The sequence below is a fragment of the Cervus canadensis genome, chromosome 21 (genome assembly GCF_019320065.1).
Source record: "Cervus canadensis isolate Bull #8, Minnesota chromosome 21, ASM1932006v1, whole genome shotgun sequence".
In the NCBI taxonomy this organism is placed as follows: Eukaryota; Metazoa; Chordata; class Mammalia; order Artiodactyla; family Cervidae; genus Cervus; species Cervus canadensis.
The window spans coordinates 46,786,278-46,812,708 of record NC_057406.1 but is presented as its reverse complement, the minus strand read 5'-3'; the positions used below and the strand labels follow the sequence as shown (position 1 = coordinate 46,812,708).

Sequence of the window (26,431 nt, the reverse complement as noted above, 5' to 3'; positions counted from 1 at the left end):
GTTTGTGCTATTTGAAAAAGTATTTATTGCAATGACAAAACTAGAGGTTAATTACTTTTTTATTATTGAATTATATTGTAAAGTCTACATCTACAATTTTAATCAGGAAGAAATGCTTTGCATTTACATCAAGGACACATTTATTCTAGTGGAATTAAACAGACACAGACAAAAGACCAAGTACACATTAAAAAAAAAAAAAAAAAAAGACTACATGTTTTACCCGGTCCTACTTTTGCTAGTTTGGACCATACCTTTTCTACTAGAAAACTGATCTCACATACATGTTAAGTCTGATTTATCCTCCCACATTTCTGAACATTAAATGCAGCTTCTCGCAATTTCTAATTATAAACAAAAGATGGGAAACATAGTTTTCAAACAAAGTAAGTAAAAGTAGACTGCTATTACTGTATAGAGGCAACGCTGAATAAAACGTACTCCTCTGTGGCTCATCTCAAAATACTTTTACTTGGAGAGGCAAGCATTTCTCACCTAAGAGTAAGTTTCCCACTGCCTTTGCAGAGACCAGACCTGCAAATGTTCCTGGTCAATTGCAAAGTAAGTGGAAAATGTCTACAAAATACCTAAAAGCTAAATGTCACACAAGGGCTGATGCAAATCAAAATTGTGTGCTGATCTAAATATACATCTTCAGCTTTTTCTTTTTAAAAAGTATCTATTTCAGATGATATTTAAAAATAACTTACATTTTTAATGTGCTTTATTGTCAATGACTGTAAAGTTGAAACAAATGGTTAAGTCAAAAATTTTTGTTTTACTTGATTCTATAGAAATTTCAATTACCCACTACTTTACCAAAGTTATACATGAGGTAAGTTTTAGCTAAAAAAATAAATCAACCACAAGGATAAAATTAACCATTTCAAGAGTAAACAAAAATCATAATGCCCGCCTTAATTTCAGAGTTTATAAATTTATGTGTTAACTACTGTGTATCCAAGGAAAGTTTGCAATGTAGCTTAAAAGCACATCCTTTTTGCACTTTCAAATCAAATTATGTTGGGAAATATAGGGCAAAAAACCTTGGCAAAATTTGTTTTTGGTAACAGAAGATAATTCAGTAATGAATCCAAATGGAAACTAAGACTGGTGTTTAAAATTTCTAACTTCTAAACACACACACACACACACACACACTTATTTATCTAAAAAGTATTTTGGTAAACAAATTGGATTGATAGAATATACATCCTGTAAATAAAAAGTACAAGTTTCCAATTATAGCCTTATAGCTAGCCAAACAGTCTTTAAAAACATGTACAGCCAGCTAACAGTTCTCTAGAACACACATATGTTGCACTGACAGACTCCTGCTAAAATCAATGCCATTTAAATGGGTCTTACTGAAGGAGGACATTCATGATACTAGCTATCTTTTAAAAAGGGAGTACAATAGGGCTACAACAAACACATTACTATTGAGAAAGGTTACAGAAGAGATTATCCTGGTACTTTCCCCCATAAACACCATCAAACTTTGTTGCAGTTACAAAAAGTAGAGTCCCAAGTTACTTTTTCTCTTACTGAATCTCACATTTCCCATATCTCTAGTTTTTATTCAGTAGAGAGTAGTTCTTAAAATCTTTTCTGTAAGAATTCAAAGTATTTAAATGTGTAGCTTCACATTATACTGCCATGTTTTGCCCTTCTTGTTTCCCAAATACACAAAAACAATATACATTTTTCTCAAAAAAGAAATAAAGATGTCCACATTAAAAAAATAAAGCCTACAAAAAAGTTCCAGAGCTAAAAAAGGTTATTCATATGGCACGAAGTGATCTCCTACTAGTCCAAAGTTCCAAAACATTAAATGAAGTCCATTTATATATCTTGCTTGCTTTCAATGGAATACTACATTTATTGAGGTGAAATCACATTTTTTTTTGTTCTTGAGTCAACAAGTGTACACAAATGCTTTTTTGATATAGTTATTAAAAATAGGAGACCAAGTTGAATGTGCCAAAGACATTTCATTCAGTTGACTTTTTTAGAGTTATTAGATAGAAACTTATAGAATGGATTTCCTTGATTGGTTTCCATAGCTTGATAGACCAGAAACAAAAAACCGGCCACAACAACAAAGAGCACAATTTTTATCCACATGGGAATGGAGCGTCCCTTTTTTGTCTTTTCTGACTTGACATCTGCCAAGGGAACATACTTAGGAATATATTTAGATGAATAAGATTCCTCCATCCTGAAATCACTGAGTTCTAATGGCCGGCCAGCAGCCCCTTTGATTGGTCTGCGGCAACTAGCACTGTTGGGAGTGAAAGGAGGAAGAGAAAAATAAATATTAGATAAAGTTATGACCTAAATAATATAAAATGTCATTATCACTCCTAATTCCAAACACAGTCTTTGAGGTAACAGTAAAAAACTGTCATCAGTTGACCTATTTAAAACTTCTATACATTTTCCATTTAGATTCATATGCTTTATTAGAAAATAATTATTCAGAATATTATAAATAGTCACTAAATTTGTCTTTTTAAAGGTTTTTCAGAGCTAATATATTTACGAGATTAAGAGGGAAAAAATAAAGGTGGTTTTGTTGTGATTCCCCCATGAAGAAATAATCCAACAGATATCTAAAAGCAGTCTCTTCAATTAGTAAGTACGGAGAAATACTCAGGAATAAAACTGATTTCCTTCTTGTTGGCTTTCAGTTTAGATTTAAAAATAAGAATTAAATAATAGGTAAACTGATTTACTGATAACCCTTCAGCTTAACAAATTTAATTTTGGAATTGACTCAACTTTTGAGAATACGAACCAGTTAGTGCTTAGAAGAATTAAAGAGCTCCCAGAAAAAACATTTTACTTCTGAGAATAGAGGCACAATAATTTTGTGAAGAACTAAAATTCCAATTATACATGAATATATAAAATAATTATGTTGTACACCCTAAATTTATACAATTTTAACGTGTCAAATATACTTCAATAAAAGTGGGAACAAATAAATAAAAATGCCCTAATAGAATACATTATATACTTGTTTCAGTGTATGTAAATACCTAATTCCTGTTGGTGTAGCTGCTTCAAAGGGAAACATTTCCTTAAGAATATCCCTTTCTATTCTTCTTTCCTCTGTTTTTTCTCCCACCTATTAAGAAACAAACAAACAACCACAAGTTAAAATTTAGTGTAAATGCACAATGATTAGAACATAATTTTAAACAGAAGTTACAGAGAACAGAATGCACTTAAATCTATTCAACTTTTACAACTGCCATTTATAAATTCATTATTGCTTAATTATCCATGCATTTCCAAAGCTCTCTTCAAATTTCCTCAATGTGAAGATATGCTTATGTTGTAATGGGGATCACACATTCAAAAACAAAAAAATAAAATTCAACAGCTAATATGGCAGTGTTAAGTTCCCTCTGATGCTTTTCATTAGCATTAAATGTATATTGTTTCTTCCTGTTAATTTTGTAATAAAACAAATAATCAAATATAGAACATATAAAATTAAGATAGATCTTTTAACAAATTTTAGTACATGCTTTTAACTACAGTCAATCCAATCTTCCTAACTTAAGAAACAAATAATTTTTTAAACAACCCAATTGCTTTGCTAAAGTACCGTTATGCCCAGATCAAAACAATCTTTGATGAAGAATCATTAAAATTATTATATCATGCAGTTAGTACGTTAAAGCTTAATTTTATAAGAGTTAATTCAAGTATTATACAAAGGCACTGTAGTCCCATTACCCGACCTTTCAATGAAAGATAGTATAGCTTCCCCCATAGCCCAAGTAACACTTTCAACTCAGATCCATTTTAACAAAGAGGACATATTAGAAGCAGCACAGAAATAACCACTCCCTTGAAAAATGGAACTTAAAGAGGCACATAGTAGCAAGAGGATAGTATTAGCATGTCATACTCTATTAGTTACTTTTCACTGTCACTAATAAAGTATGCCTTCAAGATAATATATGCACACATATAGACACACACCCCACCCAATTAAGAAAGCTCCGCTCCCTCCCACTCCAAAAAACAAATATAAATATTTCTTCATTAAAAGATCAATGATAGCATCGATCTAAATTTTATTCATTTACTTCAGCTCTTGTCAATGGTTTCTTTGGTGTTCTTCTGGGTATGTCTGAGAATTCAGTGATTGGCAGAATAGGAGCTGCATGCTTGAAATTTCCAGTCACCCTATTGACAACCTGCCAAGATTCAAATTATTCAGACTCAGAATTATCCAAACAAAACAAAGACAACGTTAAAAGAAAGTCGATTTTTGTAATATTTGAAACTTTCCCTTAATAAAAATTTAGGCATAAGAACCTAAAATAATTATTCAGTGTTTCATATGTGAACGAAGCCTTATCATTCTTTAAACACGTTAGCAAAAAAGTATCCTTATAACACTAAGGATTCTTGCACAATGAATTATATATATATTTAAGTGGCTATATTGAAAAATTCTAAAATTCAGAATTATATCGGGGAAATGAATTTAAAATATGCTTAAAGACACTTAAGTTTGAAGTTTGTCAAAATTTACCACCTCCCCAATTCTAATTAAAGGGTAATTTACAAAGAATACCACTTGTATATTATGAAACATATTTACTAAGGTTTCGTTGCTTGAAGCCATTATAGTTTCAGCTATGGGAGTACTCTCTGAAATTATTGCACCATCTATACGAAAATGTTCTGAAGTTTCCACCTGTTAGTTTGAAAACAAAATAAAAACAATAAATATAAAATAACCACTAAGACCCTACCAATCTGAAAACCCAGTTCTAGGCAGTAAGCCTTGCATCACCCTTTTCCTCGGAGTTCTTCTTGACCCTCTTGTAGATTCCCTAGTTAATGCCTGCAGAGGTCCGCCTTTTGAAGATCCACTTGTCCATTCAGTCTCAGTTACTCCAGCTTGAGAATAGCTCTATTCAAGCATCGACACATTAAAAAGTCATATTCTAATATCAAAACCTTAATAATGATGGCCATATTAGCACACTAAGAATCCATTAGAGTTTCTAAATGCCAGCATTTGAAAATAATGCTCTGCCTTCCAAGTAACACTAAACGTAATGACTGAACAGATATGCAGGCACCAGAAAACACTGAATATATGGTAGAGTCCAACTATAGGAGCTCACATATTATAATAAAAGTGGGGGGGGACACATCAATTTATCACTGGCTCCTTTTGTGACTTGTTCGCTATATGGCTCCAGTATCATAGCTGCATCTCTGGCTGTCTAAACCAAAAAGCAGACTGATCACGACTTGTAAGAAAGTCATTTGTTATATATAATAAGTTAGTTTCCTTTTAAAAAAAAATATAAATTTTATAATTGTTCAAACAGATTAAACATTAGTCTTATCGAGTGGTTAGGACTATCTAAATAGAATCATGTGAAAAGCACTAGATTAGTGCCCCTACTTGAAGTTTTTGTTAAAATGTAGATTCTGATTCAGTAGCTCTGGAGTAAGGTTTCAGAGTCTACATTCCAAGTATCAACTTATTCAACTTTGAAACCTCTATTACCAGAGGATTCTTCTAAATTCTTTTAACTAGGGGACGCCCATAAATGATTAGTTATATTAGAATATGCCTAAATTGTCACTTTTGCTTTCAAGCTAATATTTTATATAGATAACTGATGTTTTTATATCCAAGTTAGTGTCTACTAATTTTAAAGACAGAAATATATCTTACTCTTATCTTGGGACAAGAACAGTCATCCAGTAAGTAAGTTCATTTGGCTGGAAGCATTACTACCAAAACACCACAAGGTACACACACTTTGTCTCACACACCCGGTTTTGTATTTATCTCTATTTGGAACTGACTTTTCCCCTTTGACTCATAATCTGAATCTTTGGGTTTCTTTTCCTATTATCAATAGGAAAAAATCTGCTGAATGTAAACAATGTCAGTCAAAAGATAAATCTGTAAACAAATGACACACATCTATAATGTGTGTGTGCATGCTTAGTCGCTCAGTCGTGTCTGACTCTTTATGACCCCATGGACTGTATCCTGTCAGGCTCCTCTCTCCATAGATGCTTCTTAATAGTTAAAATTTCTGATTATCTGAGTAGCATGGAACACTAGTTTTAATCTGAGGTTCTCAATCCTGGTGGCACAGTATCATCTAGGAAGCTTTTAAAAAACACCAAATGCCCCAACCCCACCTTTGACCAATTAAGTCAGAATTCTAGAGTGGCCTGGGTTTAACAAAATTTTGTAGCTCCAAAGGGATTCTAATCTGCAGCCAGGGTTGAGAATAACTGGTTTAAGACATGTAACTGACTTCTTATGCATTTCAAAGTCAAGTATTTTTTTCAAACTAAATCCAACACTGCTACCTCTTTAATGATCAATTAACTGCTCAAGGCCAACAAAATAAGAGTACTTTAAAAAGACCAAATATTTTACCTATAATCATGAAGGTAAATGGGTGAAGAAACATCCCTTTCCCTTAAAACTGGTTATTTACCAAATTCCAGGACTTTCCATTTGTTTTATTCTGAATAAATAACTGAAATAATCTCATCAAAATTGTACCAAACATCTACTGAAACTATTACAGTTTATACCAAAAAAAGTTTACATTTTAAAAATTAGTTATCTTTGACAGTAAAGGCCAAGTTCCATTTAGAGATTTTTAAATTTTCTTCCCTGGAAGAAAACACAAGAAGCTTACTGGTTGCCTGTGGGAATGGCTGGCAACAGGGAAAGGAAGGACATTCTTCACTATAAATCATTTATGCTTTCTCTGGATCAGGTTTATTAAGTTCTCTGCTTGAGGACTGTCAACCAATTTTTATTAGTTCTTGACTATCACTATCTAATTTAGAAGTAATCATCTTCACAGAAAACTATCTTTCACACAACCAGAAAAGATACTCTGAAGACTGAAGAAAATTTTTTTCTACCAGAATCCACTATGAAACAAGTGACTTTCAGAAGTATACATTCAGTATTATAACTACTTCAAGTAAGATGGACCAAATGATTACTGACTGAAAAAAAAACTCATCGTTATGTAAAATTAGTAGTTACTGTGACTGCTATATGCTCTGTGGTCAAAGTAAGGATTGTAATGTCATCTATGTACAGCAAGATATTCTCTAGAAAGTGGTCAATTTATCATGGAGACAACAGGAGGAAGAAACAAACAAACAAAAAATCTACCAGGTAAAAAGTTATTCAGAAAACATTAGGTAGTTGAGGCACATGAGTATGCAGGAACTAGGTTATTAAAGGAGGCTATATAAATCCCTCTCAGTGAAAATACAAGCTCTAAACAAACTTATAACTAGTTTATAAAAAAGATAACCAGGATAATTAAAATCCACCTTACTAAGAACTACTGATTTAGGTAAAACATGACCAATATAGTTACTCATATTAACATCAAAAAACAAAGCAAAAATGGCACCATATTCCTCCAGGAGAGAAAAATACTCCCATACAGTACTTGTGGGAATGGAAAATGCTTCAACTTTTACACAGGAAAATTTACTAACATCTAGAAAAACTGCCCAGTAATTTCACTTCTAAGATTTCATAAACTGACTAAAACAAGAAACAACACATTTTGTAAAAAGGCTGTTCGTTGGTTCACCTTCGCATTATTCAGAACACCACATAACTGAAAACAATTCCAATATCCACCAAAAGGAAAGTTGGTGATTGAACAAATTACAGTAAATGCATAAAATGCAATACCATGCAGTGGTACAAAGCAATGAGGAGGATGGCTCTACTATATCCTGTTATGAAGCGATTCCCCAGGATATGTGTGCAGATTAAAAACAGAAAGACAGAAACGTGCAGTGTAGGCTGTCTTCTTTATAAGGAGGTGAGTGCAATAATAATAAAGAGATAAATGTATTATTTACCTGTATTTTAAAAAAGAAACAGAATATAAACCAGAATTTAATAGAAATAGTAACCTATGAATAGAAGGAACAAAGATAGAAGCCAGATTTCTTGACTCTTCTTTTGCCCAGATATATTCTCAATAATTAAAAATAAACATAAAGGGAGAAAAAAATTCTTTCAAGTGACTTTAAGCATAATATTTTGATTTTATATCCTTGGCATAAGGAAAACTGCCCCCAATCTGAAACTGTAATTAGCAGTTTTACTATTAGTAGTAAATACTGTTATTTAGAAACATAGTGAAGATTACATAAGAAGCTATTAAGAACCAAGATACTCAGAGCGTAAGAGAAGAGAGTCAGAAGTTGAAGACCTAGAAAATAGCCTACATTCATAAACTTGAGAAATTCATGACCTGTTTTCTCTTTCTTAAAAATAAGTATTCCTAGCTCTACTCAGGCGTCCCTAGTGGCTCAGACAGTAAAGAATCTTCCTGCAACGCAGCAGACCTCGGTTCGACCTCTGGGTCGGGAAGAATGGTTATCCACGTGAGTATTCGTGCCTGGAGAATTCCATGGACAGAGGAGCCTGGCAGGCAACAGTCTACGGGGCCGCAAAGAGCTCTACTCACTGAGAAAGCCCAGAACAATGACAATCCAACAGCAAAGAACTCCCTGGCATCCAGGCTGTAGGTAGGTTCCAAATAATATTTTCCACTAATAGGATTAGGAATTCTTTGGAAAAAATGACTGACTTATAAGAGGCAGGAAATATATATGAGCCCAGGACTTCTTACTGTGCCAGAAAACAAGAAATTATCAAAGACAAATGGGGTCAATAAAAGAGAGAAACCAACTCAGTAATTCCCAGCAGCTACGGACGGCATGATTTGAACATGAAAAAAATAATGACTGCAACTGATCATATATCAAATATAAAAAAGCCATATAAGTAAAAATATATTATTGATCACCTTTCAAAATGACTAGGGCACTTAACTTGAAAACAGGCAAATAAAAGGCATGTAAGCAGTTATCCTGGCTCTACTACATGAATTTTATTTCAAAGTAACTAAGCAATTCACAAAGGGAAGTTCTTTATGAAGGAATTCTAGTTATATAGGTAAAAACACAAGTCACATCCCAAGCAGTAGTTGTGGCTAGTGGCTACTTAATGAATAGCAGATACAAAACTTTCCATCATTACAGAAAGGTCTATTGCATAGCCCCACTAAAAGTCTAACTCCCAGTCTACTGGAAATACAGGGCATAAAAGAATGACCCTTGAAGAAGCAATCTGCCAAATCCACAAAGTGAGAAACTCTGTAGAGAACTAATCTAATTTCAGCACCAAATGGAGGGGGGAAAACAGTTACAGCGGAAATAGCTACAGACTTAAGACAAACCCCAAAACACTGAGTGATATGTGGAGTTTGTATGCAACCTGATTTGAGTAATTCAATCATAAAAGAGACTTCTGAAACTGGAGGTGATTGTATGAAAAATGTATAGAGCTTTGAACAGATATGAAGGAATGATTTACACACACACACACACAATGCCACTATCATTCCAAATAAAAATAAAATCTAGCTATTATCTTTTAGAGATATATACTGAAATACTGACATTTTAATGTGTGAAATGAGAGGTGGTTGGAGATTTAATACACTTCAGCAACAAACAACAAAACCAAAAAAACTAAAAACGCTGCAGGGTGCAGATGAAGATAAAACTGGTAAAATGTTAACTGTTGAGGTTCTGTGAATGGTCAATACACTCTTTCCTCTACTTTTCTATACAATTTAAATTTTGTATAATAAAGCCATCATCTAAATCCTGCCTGCCATCTCCTAAATTTACTCTCACCTTTCACTATCTATCCTGTCCTTTGATTTAGATTCTTCAAGTCAAACAATTACCCCTTGAACCATATTTAATACCATCCTCCCAACCTCAACCTCTTTTAACCCGGTATTTGACAAGTCAATGCATTCCTGTTAGCACTAAACCATCTTGCTACATTAACTGGACCAAAGTTCTCCATGTCTGTCTATTTCGGTGCTCGTCACCAGATCTTCCTAGTTTCTCTTTCTTTGTTATTTCCTTATTCTTCAGTGTGCCCCTGCAGCTCTTTCCTGGCAATAACAGATAAGAGGACAAAATATTTATTCCAGTCTTTGTTCAGTATTAAACAACATCTTCTTTCATTCAAAGTTCTATACATTGTCCATACAGTCACTAAGCTCGTTGCTAACAAACAGTTCTGAAATTCAACCTAACTACATCAAACTAAGAGACACATGGCTTAAGAAATCAATAACACTTCCACTGAGGATGTGTGACTTAAAGCAACATGACTGACTTGACCCACGCTTAGCACAGAATCAAACACAAATGAGACATTTACTAAACACTTGGCTTTAGCAGCAAACACAGGATACACTACGACAGAACACACAAAGTTTAGATTTCCAGAGTCATTTAATGAACACTTTATTACTGAATGTGCTGGATCCTGGGTGTCAACTATTAACTACAGGCAGGGACACAGGCAAATGAGTGTTGTAGCAGATTACTTACACCTGAATACAGTGATCATAAAGCTAAAGATACCTGATTGTGCTCAACTCTTCTTTGCTTGAGTGTTACCGGAGTCTTTGCTCTGCCTTTTAGTGGTTCTCTCTTCTCAAGCTTGAGCTCTATTTTAGAGTCTGGAAATAACATTGGAGAAACCGTTACTCTCTGAAGTAGATCATAAACTGTGTCATCCTAACATTATTTGGAACCCTGGTTTTTAGTTTCACTGGTATGTAAAACAAGTCTATTGGTATTATCTCAATAGACCCAAACTGGTTAACTGCAAAATCTGTCTTTAAAAACTTTTCTTTCTCATTCTTATTTTATTCCATTTTAATGTCATCCACTCCATAATATGATCACCACTTCTTCCTGTTTACTCTTTTTTTCCCCCTGTGACTAACAGCCTGAAACAATGTAAAATTCCAGAGGCTTTTCACTGAAAACAATTTAGAAGTGAGAAAAGGACATTAAAAGGCATAGTTACCATTTGTTTCGATGCAGTGCATTACTACTATGCAAAGGTTTTTAAATTAAAATTTAGAATATGGAAGGGAAGATGCTATAAAGAATTTGAAAAATGAGAAAAACTTGTATGGTATCAAGCCGCTAACACAGCATTCTTGCCTGGAAAATCCCATGGACGGAGGAGCCTGGTAGGCTACAGTCCATGGGGTGGCAAAGAGTCAGACATGACTTTTTTTCTTTCTCAAGGAGCTATCTTGTTCACAGAAAAGTACAACCAATCACAGGTCACTTCTTCTTTCCATAATAAAGTAACATTTCTTTGAAGAGAAGATAGTGTATATATGTTACTAAGCATATCACCATGATGGTTACTACCATAACAACTCAAACACATGTATCTTTTATATGGTTCAAAATCCCATTCTCCTAGTCTTGATTTTACCACCATTTGAGGGGCTAGATTTTTCAAGAGACTGATAAAAATTTTAGTTAGCTTCCATATTTTTGTGGCCATTCCTCAGTATGACTAAATTAATGTTGTCACTTCTATTAACAAAAAGTTAATTACTTTCTTATCAGAGACAGAAATGGAGTCAATGCTTAAAACCTTAGTTTTCATGAAGTCAATGGTTTTGCTAAAAAATAGTCAAGACAATTATGTGGCTTGTTAACTATCTAGACTAGTACTAGTCACTCCAGTCTACATGCAAGTTTCCCAAATATAAACAGTGATTTTTCCTTTACCATGTCAGTTTAGATAGTTCAATCCTTATTTGGATTAAGGTATCAACTCCATCCCCCACTTCCTAGTAATTCTATTAACGGCTCTATTATCTATGGGACAATCCTTAACAAAGTCTTCTCTCCGTTAACTCAGAATCTTAAGAATTAGAAAGCACGAAGTAAAGAACCCGACAGTAGTTAGCAGAAATTGGTTACACAAACTAGTTATCTGGTTACAGACTAATTTCTCTTACAAACTTAAATTTCAATAGCTGATAAAAAAAACATGATCCTCATGAACTATACTTCAATTAAAAAAAAAAACCCATGGTCCTCAAATAGAAAAAAAAATAATAATCTGAATATTTTCAGCTATACCATTGGAATGTGAGGTGAGTTTCTATGAAGAAATGGAAAAGGCATGTTCATCCACAAATATCTAACTTGCTGCAACTCCAAGAATAAAACACACATACAACATGTTTGTGGAGACCACACAAAACTGTTCCAATTTAACAACTTTATTGAATTTGCAGAAGCATTCTACAGTTATACATTTAAAAAAATCAGAGTACTTAGTAGGTACATGTATACATGTACATTTCAAAGGACAAATAACAAAATTACTCCCAGAAAGCTGCAAAGATGGACAGGTTAGTCTAAAAATATAGTAATAGCTGTAAGTCCCAAGAGACTGTATTTTGCTTATATTTAATCTACTATTTTCCGTAAAAATACAAAGAAATTCAATAATCAAGTGCCTCTACAATTAGAGTCTCTCATCTTACAATCATAGAAATGAAAACAAAGAATAATATACTGCTTTATATTGACACATAGAAACTGGTATACAGTATGATTTCTTATAACTCAAAAAAAACTAGTAACTAAATTTGCTTTGAAAATTTAAGCTTGGATTAAGCCAAATCATCCATGAATTACTATACACCTTAGGAGTTCCATCTTTCTTAATTCATCTGACTATAGTTTCACAGTTATGCTGAGACTGCAGTATCCCAGAATCCTATGGTCTAGAGCAGCATTTCTCAAAGTGTGGTCTACCAACTGTGTGCTGCCAGTCCACGAAAAAATGAGGCGTTTGCACTGGAATTTAAGTCAGCACACTGTCTTTCTCTCTCAATAAAAGTTTACCTCAAAAATAAATCCTGTCATTGGTCTAGATTCAAACTCTGATACACGCTCATCTTATCTGTGGATAAGTAACAGTTTGTAGACTGGCACTTTGAGTTGCACTGATTTGGAATATTATGAACAATACTGTAGACATCAGCAAAAACAATACAAGTGAGAAGAGAAAATATGTAGAAAATATAAGTTCTGGAAAGCAAAGAGATATTTAGTAATATTTAAACCATGAAGACTCAACTTATAATCTAGTTAATGGAACTTTCTTAAGAAGCTGTAGGAAAATCTTAAAATCTTAAAATAGGAACAACTATTTGAGAAAAAAATATGATCTAGAAAAGCTTTAAATTGTTAGTCTCAGGCTTTCTATCTATGCAACTTTTTTAAAAAAGGCAGTTATATGTAGGCAATTACTTTTATAGTGCAATTTAACTAGTAGAAGTTTGACACTTTGGCATAAAAGTATTTCAAATTCCTAGAAAAGCTGCCATTCCCCATATTAAGATTACACAGATATCTCTATTCTTAATTTTACTAGTGTTTATTTCCACGCTTTTTAATTACTTTGAGTACTTCTCTTCCAAATAATGTTCCACCTTTAAAGGGAGCAACAGCTAGCTTATTCTTAGAAGCTGGATTCATTTTGCAATCCTTTAGCCAGAGATGGCGGCGGCCTAAAGTGGAAGATCCCATGGTATGGGCAGCCATCTTTACCTCATCAAAGGCAGCTTCACAAACGAATGAGGCTGCATCAAATGCTCTGCTTAGCAATCCAAGTGCTTGGTGCGTGCAACTAGGATCTGAGCTAAGAATCTGTGCAGCCTGACTCATGTCTGCCTGCAGAGCCCGAACTACAAAGGCAGTGTGGGTTGCAACCTGCAATGCTGATGCTGCAGCTTCATAGGTTCTACAAAGTGCTAAGTCCAACTGTTTATCACAGGACTCAGTGGAAGCTGCCTGAATACCCGCTGGTGGAGTGGCCTGAGAAATAAACTCTAGGATTTCATCATCTACTTTTGGAACTGATAATATCTGTGTTGCCTCTCTAGAAGAAACTGGATACTTGCATGCCAATGAAGGCAGCTGCCTATCAATTTGCTGCCACTCCTCTTCAATTACTTTTAAAATAGATTCATGGAAGGGAAAAGATAGTTCGGGGGCATCTATTTTATCATGCTGTGATTGCTTAGACATTTCTATGCCTAAAGTAGCGAGTGACTGAGAAACAACGGTTTTTGCAGAAGACATCAGTTCAGACCCAGGTGTGTTTTGAAATGCCACAAAGGAACCTGAATCCTTTCCCTCTACTGACTTTTCACTGAATCTCGGCAATTTTCGTGGAGGAGACAGGGATTCAGTTTCTCGAACATTAGATGCACCAATTCTCTTCCATGTATTTTCTACATCGAGAAGGGGTGTAGAGTTAGAAGTCCCAGGCAAACTACCTCTTTCACCCTGGGCCAATAGAGAACTGACATAATCTCGGATTGCCTTAGCGAGTGGTGGAGAAATTACCTGTGACTGCTCAGACTCTTCTAGTGCTTTCCTCTCACTGGAGAGGACTGACTGACCTGAACCATGGGACCTCTTGGTACATAATGGCTGAGTTCCACTTTTCTCTCCAAAGTAAGTATTTTCTACTGTGTCTTTATACCAAGTACTGGTGGTTTCTTTAATCAGTGAAGGAGAAGCTGCAGCAGAGACCAACATGGCAGCGAGTTCATGCTGAGGAGATGACGAGGAACTTTTCTCTAAGCATCTATCATGGCTAGACTTGGAGGGAACAGAGCAACCTCCAGAGGCTAACTTTTGGTCCCTGTCTGGCAAGGTGGTGCCAATAAGAGGTTCCCTAGGTAGGTCTCCCTTAGAAGAATGTGCTTTCTTAGCTGCCTGGTGCTCTGTCCTGCCCAGAGGAGGACGGGTGGAGATTTCAGGAAAAGAAATAGCCTGAAAAAATCCACCAGAGGCAGTAGTTGGAAGTTCAGAAAAAGGAACAAAATCCCTAGTGGACTTCGCTTTCTTGTGTTCTTTCTTCTTTCCTGTAGAGGCAAAAGAGGCAGGAAGTTTAAGCATTACTTGTGTTTAAGCTGATTCTACTCTTTGCCTCTTTGCTAACATAGTGGTGTTGAAGGAGAAGACTCTATATTTCATACTCAGAACAACCAATCTGACAGATTGTGCCCTGACAGGCAATGCTTATAGAGATATAAGCAATTTGAGTCATTAAATAGTCATGAGTTAACAAACAAGTCATATGAATTAAAAATGTATAAGTGTCAAGTTGTCATACAATAAATTTTAAAAAGTTTTTTATTTCACATACTACTTGAAAAATATTTATATACCATGGCCAATTTTCCCTAAAATAGCCCACAAAAAAATGTCAAGTTTACTATAGTTGTGTTGAAATCAGACTTCTAGCAAAAATTATAAATTTAAATGCTTATCAATAAAGAACAGAGAAAACATGCCATATGTAAATACTACTGCTATATGAGAAATAAACCAGACATATGTACTAAATCAAGAAAAGATTTTAGTAATATAACAGAATAATGAAAAACAAGCAGCAAGATTTAGCACAATATCACACCGATTTTTTAAAAAGTACAAAATAATACCACAGACAGATGTATATGAAAAAGTATTTAAAAATATGCTGCAAAGATAAGCATCAAATTAATGATAGCTTGCTTCTGTGGAGATGTTACTCGGAAAGGGGTAAGCCGGGAAACTTTGTCTCTACTTGTAACACTTTTTCCTCTTAGAAAGATGAGACTTTTGCAGCAAAAAAGATAAGGATACCTGGCAATTTTATATGACAAAAATTAGACATCTGTACTTTTCTGTTTCTTAGAATTCTCAACAAAAGGTATTAAATCAAATTACTTGGAGGACTAATGATGGGAACAAAATCTACATATATCTTGGTAATATTACTTAAAATTTTATCTTCATGTTTATTATATCTGATGAATCTGAAAATTTTTTATTTTTTTGATTATATAGTTTATTAACATCACAAAATTTTACCTTCTTCATTGTCACTGTATCTGTCAGAGTCATTACTTCCATTCTGTCTTGTATTTTCCACTGAAGAAGAAATTGTTGGCAGAGGAGTAGAAGATCTAGATTCTGTTCCTTGTTCCCTCAGCTTCAACAGCTTTTTCTCATATAGTTTCCTGGTTGTTCCTGCATTAAGGCAGAACTTGCTTTATTACTTGTATTGTCTTATTTAAGATTCAGCTCAGACATTATCTTTAGAAACTTAAAACGTTACTTTTCACTGTTTCTTCTTCTAAACTTAAGTGCTTAGAATATTTTCTAAAACAGGTTTTTTTCCTAAGATTTTAATACATGATTATAACAATGTTTTTTTCTTTTTAGTAGCATGGGATACACAATAGATTGATTTAGGTCTTAAGAACATCTGACTACTGAAGAGCCATGTATGACTGAGTATCTCTGAGTGAAAAGTTTTGAACTTTGTGTAATTTCTCTAGTATTATGTAGTGAGTGTTGTCACTTTAGTCGTGTCTGACTTTTTGTGACCCCATGGACTGCACCCTACCAGGCTTCTCTGTCCATGGGATTCTCCAGGCAAGAATACTGCAGTGGGTTGCCATTTCCTTCTCAGGGGGTCTTCCCGACCCAGGGAATGAACCCACATCTCCTGCACTGGCAGGTAGGTTCTTTACCACTAGCGCCACCATAGTATTTGCCTTTGTAGAAAAATCATGTTTGTATTAAACAGACAGTACTCTAAATTATTATGATTTAAATCCCACAATTCTAAGAGATTAATATGCCTATAAAAGGCCATTCAGTTATGGAAAAAGCCCTGTAAGTCAGGTTTTAAAAAATTCAATATATTTGACACACAACACAGTAAACTTAAGATGTTAAATCATATTTAAATATACTGCTGCAGTAAAAATAACCTTTTATGGAAAATGTGTTATAAACAGAAATTACATACAAATTAGATAGCAAAATAAAACTGATTATAAATAATTTAGTTAAACATCAACGACAACCTAAAACCAAAAATAGTTATGCTTTGTTTTACACTAATGTATGTCTTTCCCTGATTTCTATAAGAGGAATAAAATGATAAACATGTCTTCTAGAAATAATGTGCATCTCAGAATGCTATGTATAAAAGTAGTCTTAAGATGAAGAGCTGGGGAAGGGGAAATACTTAACCTTTCAGTTATACAAGATGAATAAGTTCTAGAAATCTAAGTGTGGCTTGGGCTATAGTTAAAAATACTGTATCACATCCTTGAATTTTGCTAAGAAGGTAGATCTTCGCTCTCACCACACATACACACATAAAAGAAAACCATATGAAGTGACAGATGAGTTAATTAGCTTGATCACAGTGATCATTTCACAATGTACATTAAACCAGCAAGCTGTACACCATATATGTACAACATCTGTTTGTCAATTACACCTCAATAAAGCTGGGGAAAAAACAAACAACTGGCACATCAACATGTAATTTAATATGTTTGAAACACAACACACAGGTTCCAGGATCTCCTTTAATATTATAAAAGTGTATTCATTGTTCATAATTATATCAAGAGACTTACTATCATTTATTTGGAAGCAATACATTAATTCTTATCTGCAACTACACCTATTGGTAAAAACTCACAAATCTACAGTATTCAAAATTTTATAACTTAGAAGATCAAATAGAACTTTCTCATCTTGAGTTTATTGTCAAGACCCTCCAAAATTAAGGCATATCAGCCTTGCAAACTTAATGACTTAACAATAACCAAATGATGAAAATCTAGGGTATTTACTTTCAAGTTTTCTCCAGTTTGTTCTTTAAGGTATCCTTCTTGAATTACAATTAAGACAAGATTTTTTTAAACTTCATTTTTAATGATAACTAAAAGGGGGTACTATGTTGGGAATTGAATAACTTGAGTTATATTAACAAGTCTGTCACTAACTTACTGATTTGGATTAACCTGGCCTGCTATGTTACCTCAGATTTTCCTCAACTGTTATATAAAAGACCCATTATGTCTCACCAAGCAATATGATACGTGCACAAAACGAAACCATCTCAACAGAGTAATCTTGAGGATTATACAGTTAAGATTATATAGTTCAATTATCTAATTTTATTTCCCCCATCTATATTTATATTTAGGGAAACTAAAGTTCTGGTCATAAAAATAATTAATGACAGACAGGCCGCTAGAACAAAAACTCTACCTGCTAGACAAAAGGGGAAAACAATTTGGGGGACTGCTTCATAAAGATACTTGAAACTTCATCAGCTTACCTACAATAGGACCAGGGTTCACTCCGTATTTCACAAGCTGATCCAGAAGATCTTCATTAGAGAGCTCTGTTACATCTAGATCATCTTTATCTTCTGGTCTGGGTTTATCAGTTTTCTTTGTGGCTTTCTGTAAACAAAGTCCAATTATCAATTCCTAATTAAAATCTCCAAATTAAGAAATTTTCATTTACCATGTAACTAATACTGCATATAATAAACATGCAAATTTATCTTCAGGCTGACTTATACTAAAATAAGGCTTAGCGATTTGATTTAAAAGCAACTCCTTATTCAAAAGCATTTTGTAAGTTCAATTATAATTACACAAACCCAACAAACCAAGCAAGTAACTCAAATTTTAGTTATTACTGTTAAAATAGTCAATTTTGGTTAACCTATCTAAGAAGAGGTGATGGCACCAAAAATTCGAAAGAGCAAAAGTCTGGGTCTGAATATTTTCATTCAGATATTCGTAAATAACAATTTACTACTGGCTTTTCAGTAACTGTTGACAGTTTAAACCAGCAAACTTTAAGACTTCACCATAAAGGTTTAATCATGTTACGTATAAAAATGATTGCTTTTAAACAAGCATACTGGAATTTAAAAAGCCCAAACGGATATTCTTTTTGTACAAGTGACTTTAGTAGCCAGTTTTTTGACACATGAAGGAAATCAGACTTCATGAATACCTATCATCTCTGTTACTGCTTTGTTGCCACACAATCTACATGACCATTTCGCTAAGACTAGCTGAAAAATGTGGAACAAACACCGAGAAAAAAAATTTAAAGGTGGTTTTTAAAATAATTTAAGGAACAGCATTATTTACTGAAAAAACTAAATAAACTTCCAAGGTTAAACAGGGGAAGGGAGTGAAAGTTCAGTTACCTTTTAGGGTTGTGGCAAATAGCTTTACAAATGTCTCAGTAATCCCAGAAAGCATCAGAGTACTGAATATAAATGGCTGTTTAAATAATGGCCACAAATATCAAAGTCAATTTGTAGGTCCAGATTACTACTTAAGGCAGGAGAGTCAATACTGTATCCTAGAAATATTTTATGCAAAATGGCAAAAATCATAAAGTTGTATGGGCTGTTTACTTTCCAATGATGCTGAGGGGGGAAGAAAAGCCAGGCATTACTCGATCATGTACTAGAATTTGTTTTTCAACCAAATAAAAATGCGAAATAACTTTATATAAAGAGCGTAAGTTATGACCAACCTACAGCATATTAAAAAGCAGAGACATTACTTTGTCAACAAAGGTCTGTCTAGTCAAGGCTATAGTTTTTCCAGTAGTCATGTATGGATGTGAGAGTTGGACTATAAAGAAAACTGAGCACCGAAGAATTGATGCTTTTGGACTGTGGTGTTGGAGAAGACTCTTGAGAGTTCCTTGGACTGCAAGGAGATCCAACCAGTCCATCCTAAAGGAGATCAGGCCTGGGTGTTCATTGGAAGGACTGATGTTGAAGCTGAAACTCCAATACTTTGGCCACCTGATGTGAAGAGCTGACTCACTGGAAAAGACCCTGATGCTGGGAAAGATTTAGGGCAGGAGGAGAAGGGGACAACAAAGGATGAGATGGTTGGATGGCCTCACCAACTCGATGGACATAGGTTTGGGTGGACTCCGGGATTTGGTGATGGACAGGGAGGCCTGGCGTGCTGCGATTCATGGGGTGGCAAAGAGTCAGACACGACTGAGCGACTGAACTGAACTGAACTGAGGATCACCAAGCTCAAATCTCAAGCAACCTACATCTGATGTCAAAATAGCTTCCTGGAGTCTAAGAGTTCTATATATCAAATCCTTGAATTCTTTACAAAAGGCTTTAAACAAACAAACAAACAAAACAACAAAGAGACCTAATCCTGTAACCTACTTGAATTTTCCAAATAGATTGGGAAGAAAAACTCCATTGTGTAACAAATACTTTAGGTATAGATCACTTGTAGAGAAAAATTCCTCCAACCACAAGAATGTTCAAATTCTCGTAATACCTATGAATTTCTACGTCTGGATGCAGCCTGAGGTTCTCAAGAACTCAGTCTTTGGTGCTCATCACATTCACTACTTCGTTTTTATTAGTTATCTGCACATATGCTTTACCTTTTCCAGATGATAAACTCCTTCAGCAATAGTCCTTCAGTCTGGTCTGTTATCAAGACCTCAGAACTTTTGGAAGAGTTGTCCATATTTTAAAAATCTTACCCCATTCTGAGTCCTAATCATGGACCTGAGAATCTTTATTCTAATGTGTAGCTCAGGTGATTTTGGATGTAGCATTTAAGCGGATAACACAGAACAGCAGTACTGTCATATCGTAACCCAAGCATCTGAAATTAAAGAGTACCTGACATAGGAAAAGGTACCTGATAGATGTTTCGTTGAATGAATGAATCAAAGTGCCATCCAATAAAGGGGAAATTAGCCACTTACTTAAAAAAAATCAATTTCTGAAAAACACCAATACAGTATACTAATGCATATATACGCACACATAAATGCATTTCTACCATTTAGAAAGATGGTAACGATAACCCTATATGCAAGACAGAAAAAGAGACACAGATGTATAGAACAGACTTTTGGACTCTATGGGAGAAGGCGAGGGTGGGACGATCTGAGAGAACAGCATCGAAACGTGTATATTATCAAGTGTGAAACAGATCGCCAGTCCAGGTTGGATGCATGAGACAAGTGCTCGGGGCTGGTGCACTGGGATGACCCAGAGGGGTGGGATGGGGAGGGAGGTGGGAGGGGGGTTCAGGATGGGGAAAACATGTAAATCCATGGCTGATTCATGTCAATGTATGGCAAAAAACACTGCAATATTGTAAAGTAATTAGCCTCCAACAAATAAAAATAATTGGGAAAAAGAAAAAAAAATCAATTTCTTATTAAAAAAGAACAAAGCCTTAACAAATCCAAGCAGGAAACCAGCTTCCTTACATTTTCTTAAAACAGTGAAAAACTACAACTGTACCAAGAAATTTGGAGTAAGGGGCCAATAAACTGGCATAAGGTAAGTCAAACAGCACAGGTGTTCATATCAGGGCACCTGAGCTTTACTTTTAATGAAAAAAAGTTCCAGAAAAGTAATGCCATTCTCTGAAATATCAAATTTAACGAGAATATAAAAATTGTGAGTATACATATTTACCAAGTAGCACAGTATACGTGTTTATCAAACCAGCAGTTTCAACCAAGAAGAAGGAATCATTAGTTGCACAGATTTTTGCCTCCAACGAGCTTTGTTCCTTTAATATGCAATCTCTGTTTCCTTTGGTCAAAAATACCAAGCACCAATTAGGTGCCAGGCACCAGTCTCTAGTTTCTTCCTAACTCTACCAGATGATCTCTAATTTTTTTTTCAACTTTAAAATCCAAAAGTTCTCTGATATCACCTAATGAGCCACTCATTTAAATCTCTACCATTACCAGCAAAGATGCTTAAAAGTGAAAGTGAAGTCGCTCAGTCCTGTCTGACCCTTTGAGACCCCATGGACTGTAGCCTACCACGCTCCTGTTCATGGGATTTTCCATGCAAGAGTACCATTTCCTTCTCCAGAGGATCTTCCTGACATAGGGATCGAACCTGGGTCTCCCGCATTGTAGGCAGACGCTTTACTGTCTGAGTTACCCAGGAAGCATTAACATAACATTATTTCTATAAAACAGATTCTACCGAGCATTTAAATACCAAATTGTGTTCTAAGTGCCTTACGTATTAACTTGAAAGAAACTGAAAGCCGCTCAGTTGAGTCCAACTCTTTGTGACCCAATGGACTCTCTAGTAGTCCATGGAATTCTCCAGGCCAGAATACTGGAGTGGGTAGCTTTTCCCTTATCCAGGGGATCTTCCCAACCCAGGGATCGAACCCAGGTCCCCTGCATTGCAGGTGGAGTCTTTACCAGCTAAACCACAAGGGAAGCCCAACTTACTGAATCCTAAATATCCTATGTGACAGATACTTCCACTTTACAAAAAAGGAAACTGAAGCCCAAAATTGTTCAGCTAACTCAAGCAATCTGCATACTAACACCTGAGCAGACTTTGTATGCATCACTTTCACAACTTACCTCATCCAATTCTGAATGTATTATGGTAAAACTGTATTGCTCTGGTATTAAATAAAGGCAACAAAATTCAGAAACCCCATTTGTAATAGCTATCATGTGCTATAGTTGCTGAGCACTACACACCTTCACAAATGCAACCTCATGTAATCCTCAATCTAAATAGTTATTAGATTATTCCTATTTCACATGAAAGTTGAGCATCTGATAGGCACTGTTCTTTGAGATCATCTGAATAAGGGCAGACCTGGGATTTGAATCTGTGATTCTGAATCAGAAGCCTGTACCCTTAACACCTCACTGTACGTGGTCCATTCATGATTTAACATTTACTATATAACATACTCCTCACTGTTCTGCTCCATATCATTAAGTATTTGTTAAGAATTCATAATTCAACAGATTAGACCATTCAAAAATGCCATGCTCTCCTGGATCCCAAATAGCTACAATGTTTTACACCCTGGAACTGAAAGGCAGACCATCAACTCTGTAAATGTTTATTTTTGTCGACAATATCGGTAATTCCATCACTGGAAAATACTGGTTATCGTCAAGATGCATGACACAGAAAGCTTAGGAAAAAGAAAACAAAACCCAAATTTGGAACATGTAAACATTCTGTCCTATCACACCAAGTGAACCTGCTCATGGCAGTGGCTGAAATGAAACAACTCCTTTAATTAAACATATTCCTCATAAACCCATATTTAAATTGAAGGTATACACTATGTCCTTGGCCAAATCCACATTAATGTTTGTCTTAAAATGTTAAAAAATTCACCATTAAATTTGGCTTTTTCCTGGGTTATAAATATTCTTTTAAAAATGTGACTCTAAGGACTTCCCCAGTGGGTGTCAAGGAGGTAAAACTCTGCCTTCCAATTCAGGGGGTACCAGCTGGATCCCTGGTTGGGGAACTCAGGTCTCACATGCTGCGGGGTGGGGCCAAAAATTAAAAACAAACAAAAAAACACACCTGACTCTATATTGTTATTACACATAGGGTTAACAATGACTGGAATGTAAACACTGTATATACAAGAGGAATAATATTGCATAAAAAAGAATAATTTTATATACCAATTATAAATAGCGTACAGTATTCTTATAAATTCAATGCTTTTCCTATGCCTAATAAAAAAAAACCTACCAGACTCCTCAGTTAAAACAGAACTCATTTTTTACTTAATGTGCTTTAAAACAGAAAATGATGTTGCTAACCAACTACCACTGTTAACCTTCTCAAGTTGTTGATACCATTGAGTCCAACCCGGGGTACACATTTCTGAGTTTTAAATGCACAAGGTAGGGAAAACTTACAGCTATGTCTGTGATACAGTTGTTCTCTATAAGGATTGAAACAGTAATTGAGAAACACCGTTACTGGACAAAGGTTCTTTTAAAAAGTTACTTTCCTTCACTCAGTTCATCTGCATGTGTGTGCGCTCAGTCGCCTCTGACTCTTTTTGACCCTGTGGACGTAGCCTGCCTGGAAGCCTGTCCATGGGATTCTTAAGGCAAGAATACTGAAGTGGGTTGCCATTTCCTCCTCCAGGGGTATCTTCCCCACCCAGGGACAGAATCTTAGTCTCCTGTGCTTCCTGAATTGGCAGGCGGATTCTTTACCACTGAGCTACCTGGGAAGTGTGTTTATTTGCATTGTGCTGACTAATTTGGATAAAGTGGGTAACTTACTGAGCTAATCCAAGAAATTAATTACCGTGGTTGGTAGGTCTACAGGAAACAAACTCCTGTAGTTAAGAGCCCATCATAGGAACTCAACAATGTTGGATAACTGAACTGAAATTAAAAATTTTTACATTCAGATCTTCTTATACCCCAAACACAGGTCAGATTGGGACATACTCTCTTCTAAAGTTGGAGAAAGAACATAAAAACTGAGATGGTTGTTTCTGTCGACAACAAATCATCATCAGAATAAGAGGAAATAATCCTATCACACACATACAACCAAATACTTCCATGATTCAAGAATGATACCTTTGGGACTTCCCTGGTGGTCCAGTGGCTAAGACTCCAAGCTCCCAATGAAGGGGGCCAGGGTTCAGTCCCTGGTCAGGGAACTAGACCCCATGTGCCACAGCTAAGACCCAGTGCAGACAAATCATAAATAAATAAAATTATTAAAAAAAAAAAAAAAAAAAGAATGATACCTTTGCACAGAAGACCAACATGAGTCTATATAAGATTAAAAAAAGTGCTGATTTTAAATCATGGAAAATATTTTATTTTTCAACCAAATTTTTACTAAGATAGTTTAAACATTACTTTCATTTTCTGAGGGGCTGGGGAAAAACAGGTAAGGGATATTCCTTATTTCAAAAATAAATGTCTTCTCCTGAAATACAGTGGTTTTTTTCAAATCCACAAAAACAAGGCATCAGAAACAAGTTGAGATTGAACTTTTATTTATCAAACCAATATTTATTTGGCACTACCATATGCCAGGTACCGACTTAAGGCGTAAGATTTCCAATTTCTCTAAAGCCCAGGCTTAAGATTTAATTAAATCTACATGTGTTTATTACATGTGTCTTTCCTTTATTTCTATATGGGTAGTCCAGAAAACACAATGGATAAGTTTTTTAAAACTAAAGTTAAAGTAACTTTGAAAGAAGCAGTCCTTAATCAGTACCAACAACTTCAAACTTCACTTTTAATGTTTTACAAAGCACTGTACTTTACACCAATCAGTTTTAACCATATCCTCTTAAGATTTAAAGTGACAACCAGGCTCGTTAATACTAACAAAACACCACATAAAAACCCACCGAACAAAACCCAAACTATTCCCAAACAAAATGCGCATTTGCTGGAGCCAATCTGAATTCGGGATTAAATACTTCAAACTGCAACACCGACAAAGCTGCATGTCATGAAATAAACATTTCTCCTAATTCCAAAGGCTCTCCTTTCTTCATGCAAATACACCAAAAGGAAAAACAACCAAACCCTTAGTACCTAGGACTTCGAAATATTTGAGCGTCTCTGTCTTTCAAAGATACATTTTTAAAAGTTTGCTGAATTTAGAGTTACGCTGCCCCGCCAAAAAACAGCCTGGTGCTAGAAAGGAGTAACCCAAACAGGAAAAACACAAACCGTTCAAAAAGCCTTCCTTACGCAAAGAAACATAAAAAGGCGGGAATTTCTTTATTTCAAAATTTGGTTACATATCAGCATGTCACAAATTGCCCTCCAGGGAGCGCTCTGAGACCCGCTCACTAGTCATTTCGGTTAATAAAGCGGGAAAACGCTCGAGCGTAACCTGTAGCCGTTTCGAGCTACCCCTCCTCAGGGCTTTTCGAAAAGCACGGGCAAGTCCCGGTCTCACCACCCGCTCCCGACGGCCGGGGGTGCAGGGACACCGAGCTGTCCCCGCGCAACCCGAGAGCAAAGCTAACTTCACATCCCACGACACACCGCGGCCAAGACGCGCGCGCCCCGCGGCCCCAACTTCGGGGCTCTCCGTTCCGGCCCCTCCCCTCTCAGAGCCCGAGGCCAAGAGGCCGAGTCGGGCGTCCGCAGACCCAGAGGCCGGCCCCCTGGGCGGGTGGGGGGCCTGCCCCGCCGCCGAGGCCCGAGGGGGCGCCCACTGCTCAACGCCCGCCTTTGTGGCCCCGGCCGGGCGTCCTTACCCTGCCGACGGCGGCGCGGCTGCGGCCCGCGACGGCGGCCCCGGAGCCGAGGACCGGAGTAGGCTCGCGCTCCTCGTCGCTGGAGAAGTCCGGGGGCCCCTTGCTGTTGGCGCCGGTGGCGAGCGGCGGCCGGTTGCGCGCCGTGAGGTGCTGCAGGTAGAGCTGCACATACACGTCTTTGCGCTGCTCCCCGGCCGGGAGCGTCACATTGTTGGCGACCAACTCACTCTTCAACTTCTCTTTTGTCAGGACCGAGGGGTCTTCCAGGAACTCCGGCATCTCGGCGGCGAATCCCCTTCCCCGCAGCCCTCACACCCTCCGCTCACGCCGGCGCGCTCGCTCCTCGCCCGGGGCGGGGGGGGGGGGCCGCGCTCCCGCCTCCGAGCCTCACGGCTCCCGGCCGGGACTGGCGCCTCGAAGCCCAGCGGAAACCCGCGCACACAAAGCCGAGCCAAAGGCGGACACAAAAGCCCCTGCAGGACAAGTGCGGCCCAGTGCGGCCAAGCCAGGAGTCCGCACCAACCCCAGCCCACACACCACGGCCAGGGGAGAGGAGCCTC

General features: G+C 36.4%; 1 protein-coding gene across 5 annotated transcripts; it reads right to left on the bottom strand.

Moving 5' to 3' along the window:
* On the bottom strand, window positions 1-26,431 carry TMPO (thymopoietin). 5 transcript variants are annotated; one of them, XM_043440086.1, is made up of 9 exons: window positions 25,872-26,431; window positions 18,125-18,251; window positions 15,847-16,005; window positions 10,513-10,610; window positions 4,823-4,942; window positions 4,628-4,723; window positions 4,107-4,217; window positions 3,045-3,133; window positions 1-2,284 (listed from the first exon to the last, which is right to left on the bottom strand). In XM_043440086.1, the coding sequence occupies exons 1-9, from the start codon at window positions 26,148-26,150 to the stop codon at window positions 1,999-2,001; spliced, it is 1,365 nt and encodes a 454-aa protein (XP_043296021.1). In that variant the 5' UTR covers window positions 26,151-26,431; the 3' UTR covers window positions 1-1,998. The 5 variants fall into 5 exon arrangements, with proteins under 5 accessions (XP_043296021.1, XP_043296022.1, XP_043296023.1 ...); XM_043440087.1 differs by lacking the exon at window positions 4,823-4,942; XM_043440088.1 differs by lacking the exons at window positions 4,628-4,723; window positions 4,823-4,942.

Excerpts from the sequence above, each read along its gene's own strand:
- TMPO (XM_043440084.1), bottom strand. The coding sequence starts at position 26,150 with ATGCCGGAGTTCCTGGAAGACCCCTCGGTCCTGACAAAAGAGAAGTTG. Across the intron at positions 16,006-18,124 it reads GAACCCTGGTCCTATTGTAG|GAACAACCAGGAAACTATAT; the intron begins GTAAGCTGATGA and ends GCCTTAATGCAG. Across the intron at positions 14,853-15,846 it reads ATACAGTGACAATGAAGAAG|GAAAGAAGAAAGAACACAAG; the intron begins GTAAAATTTTGT and ends TTGCCTCTACAG.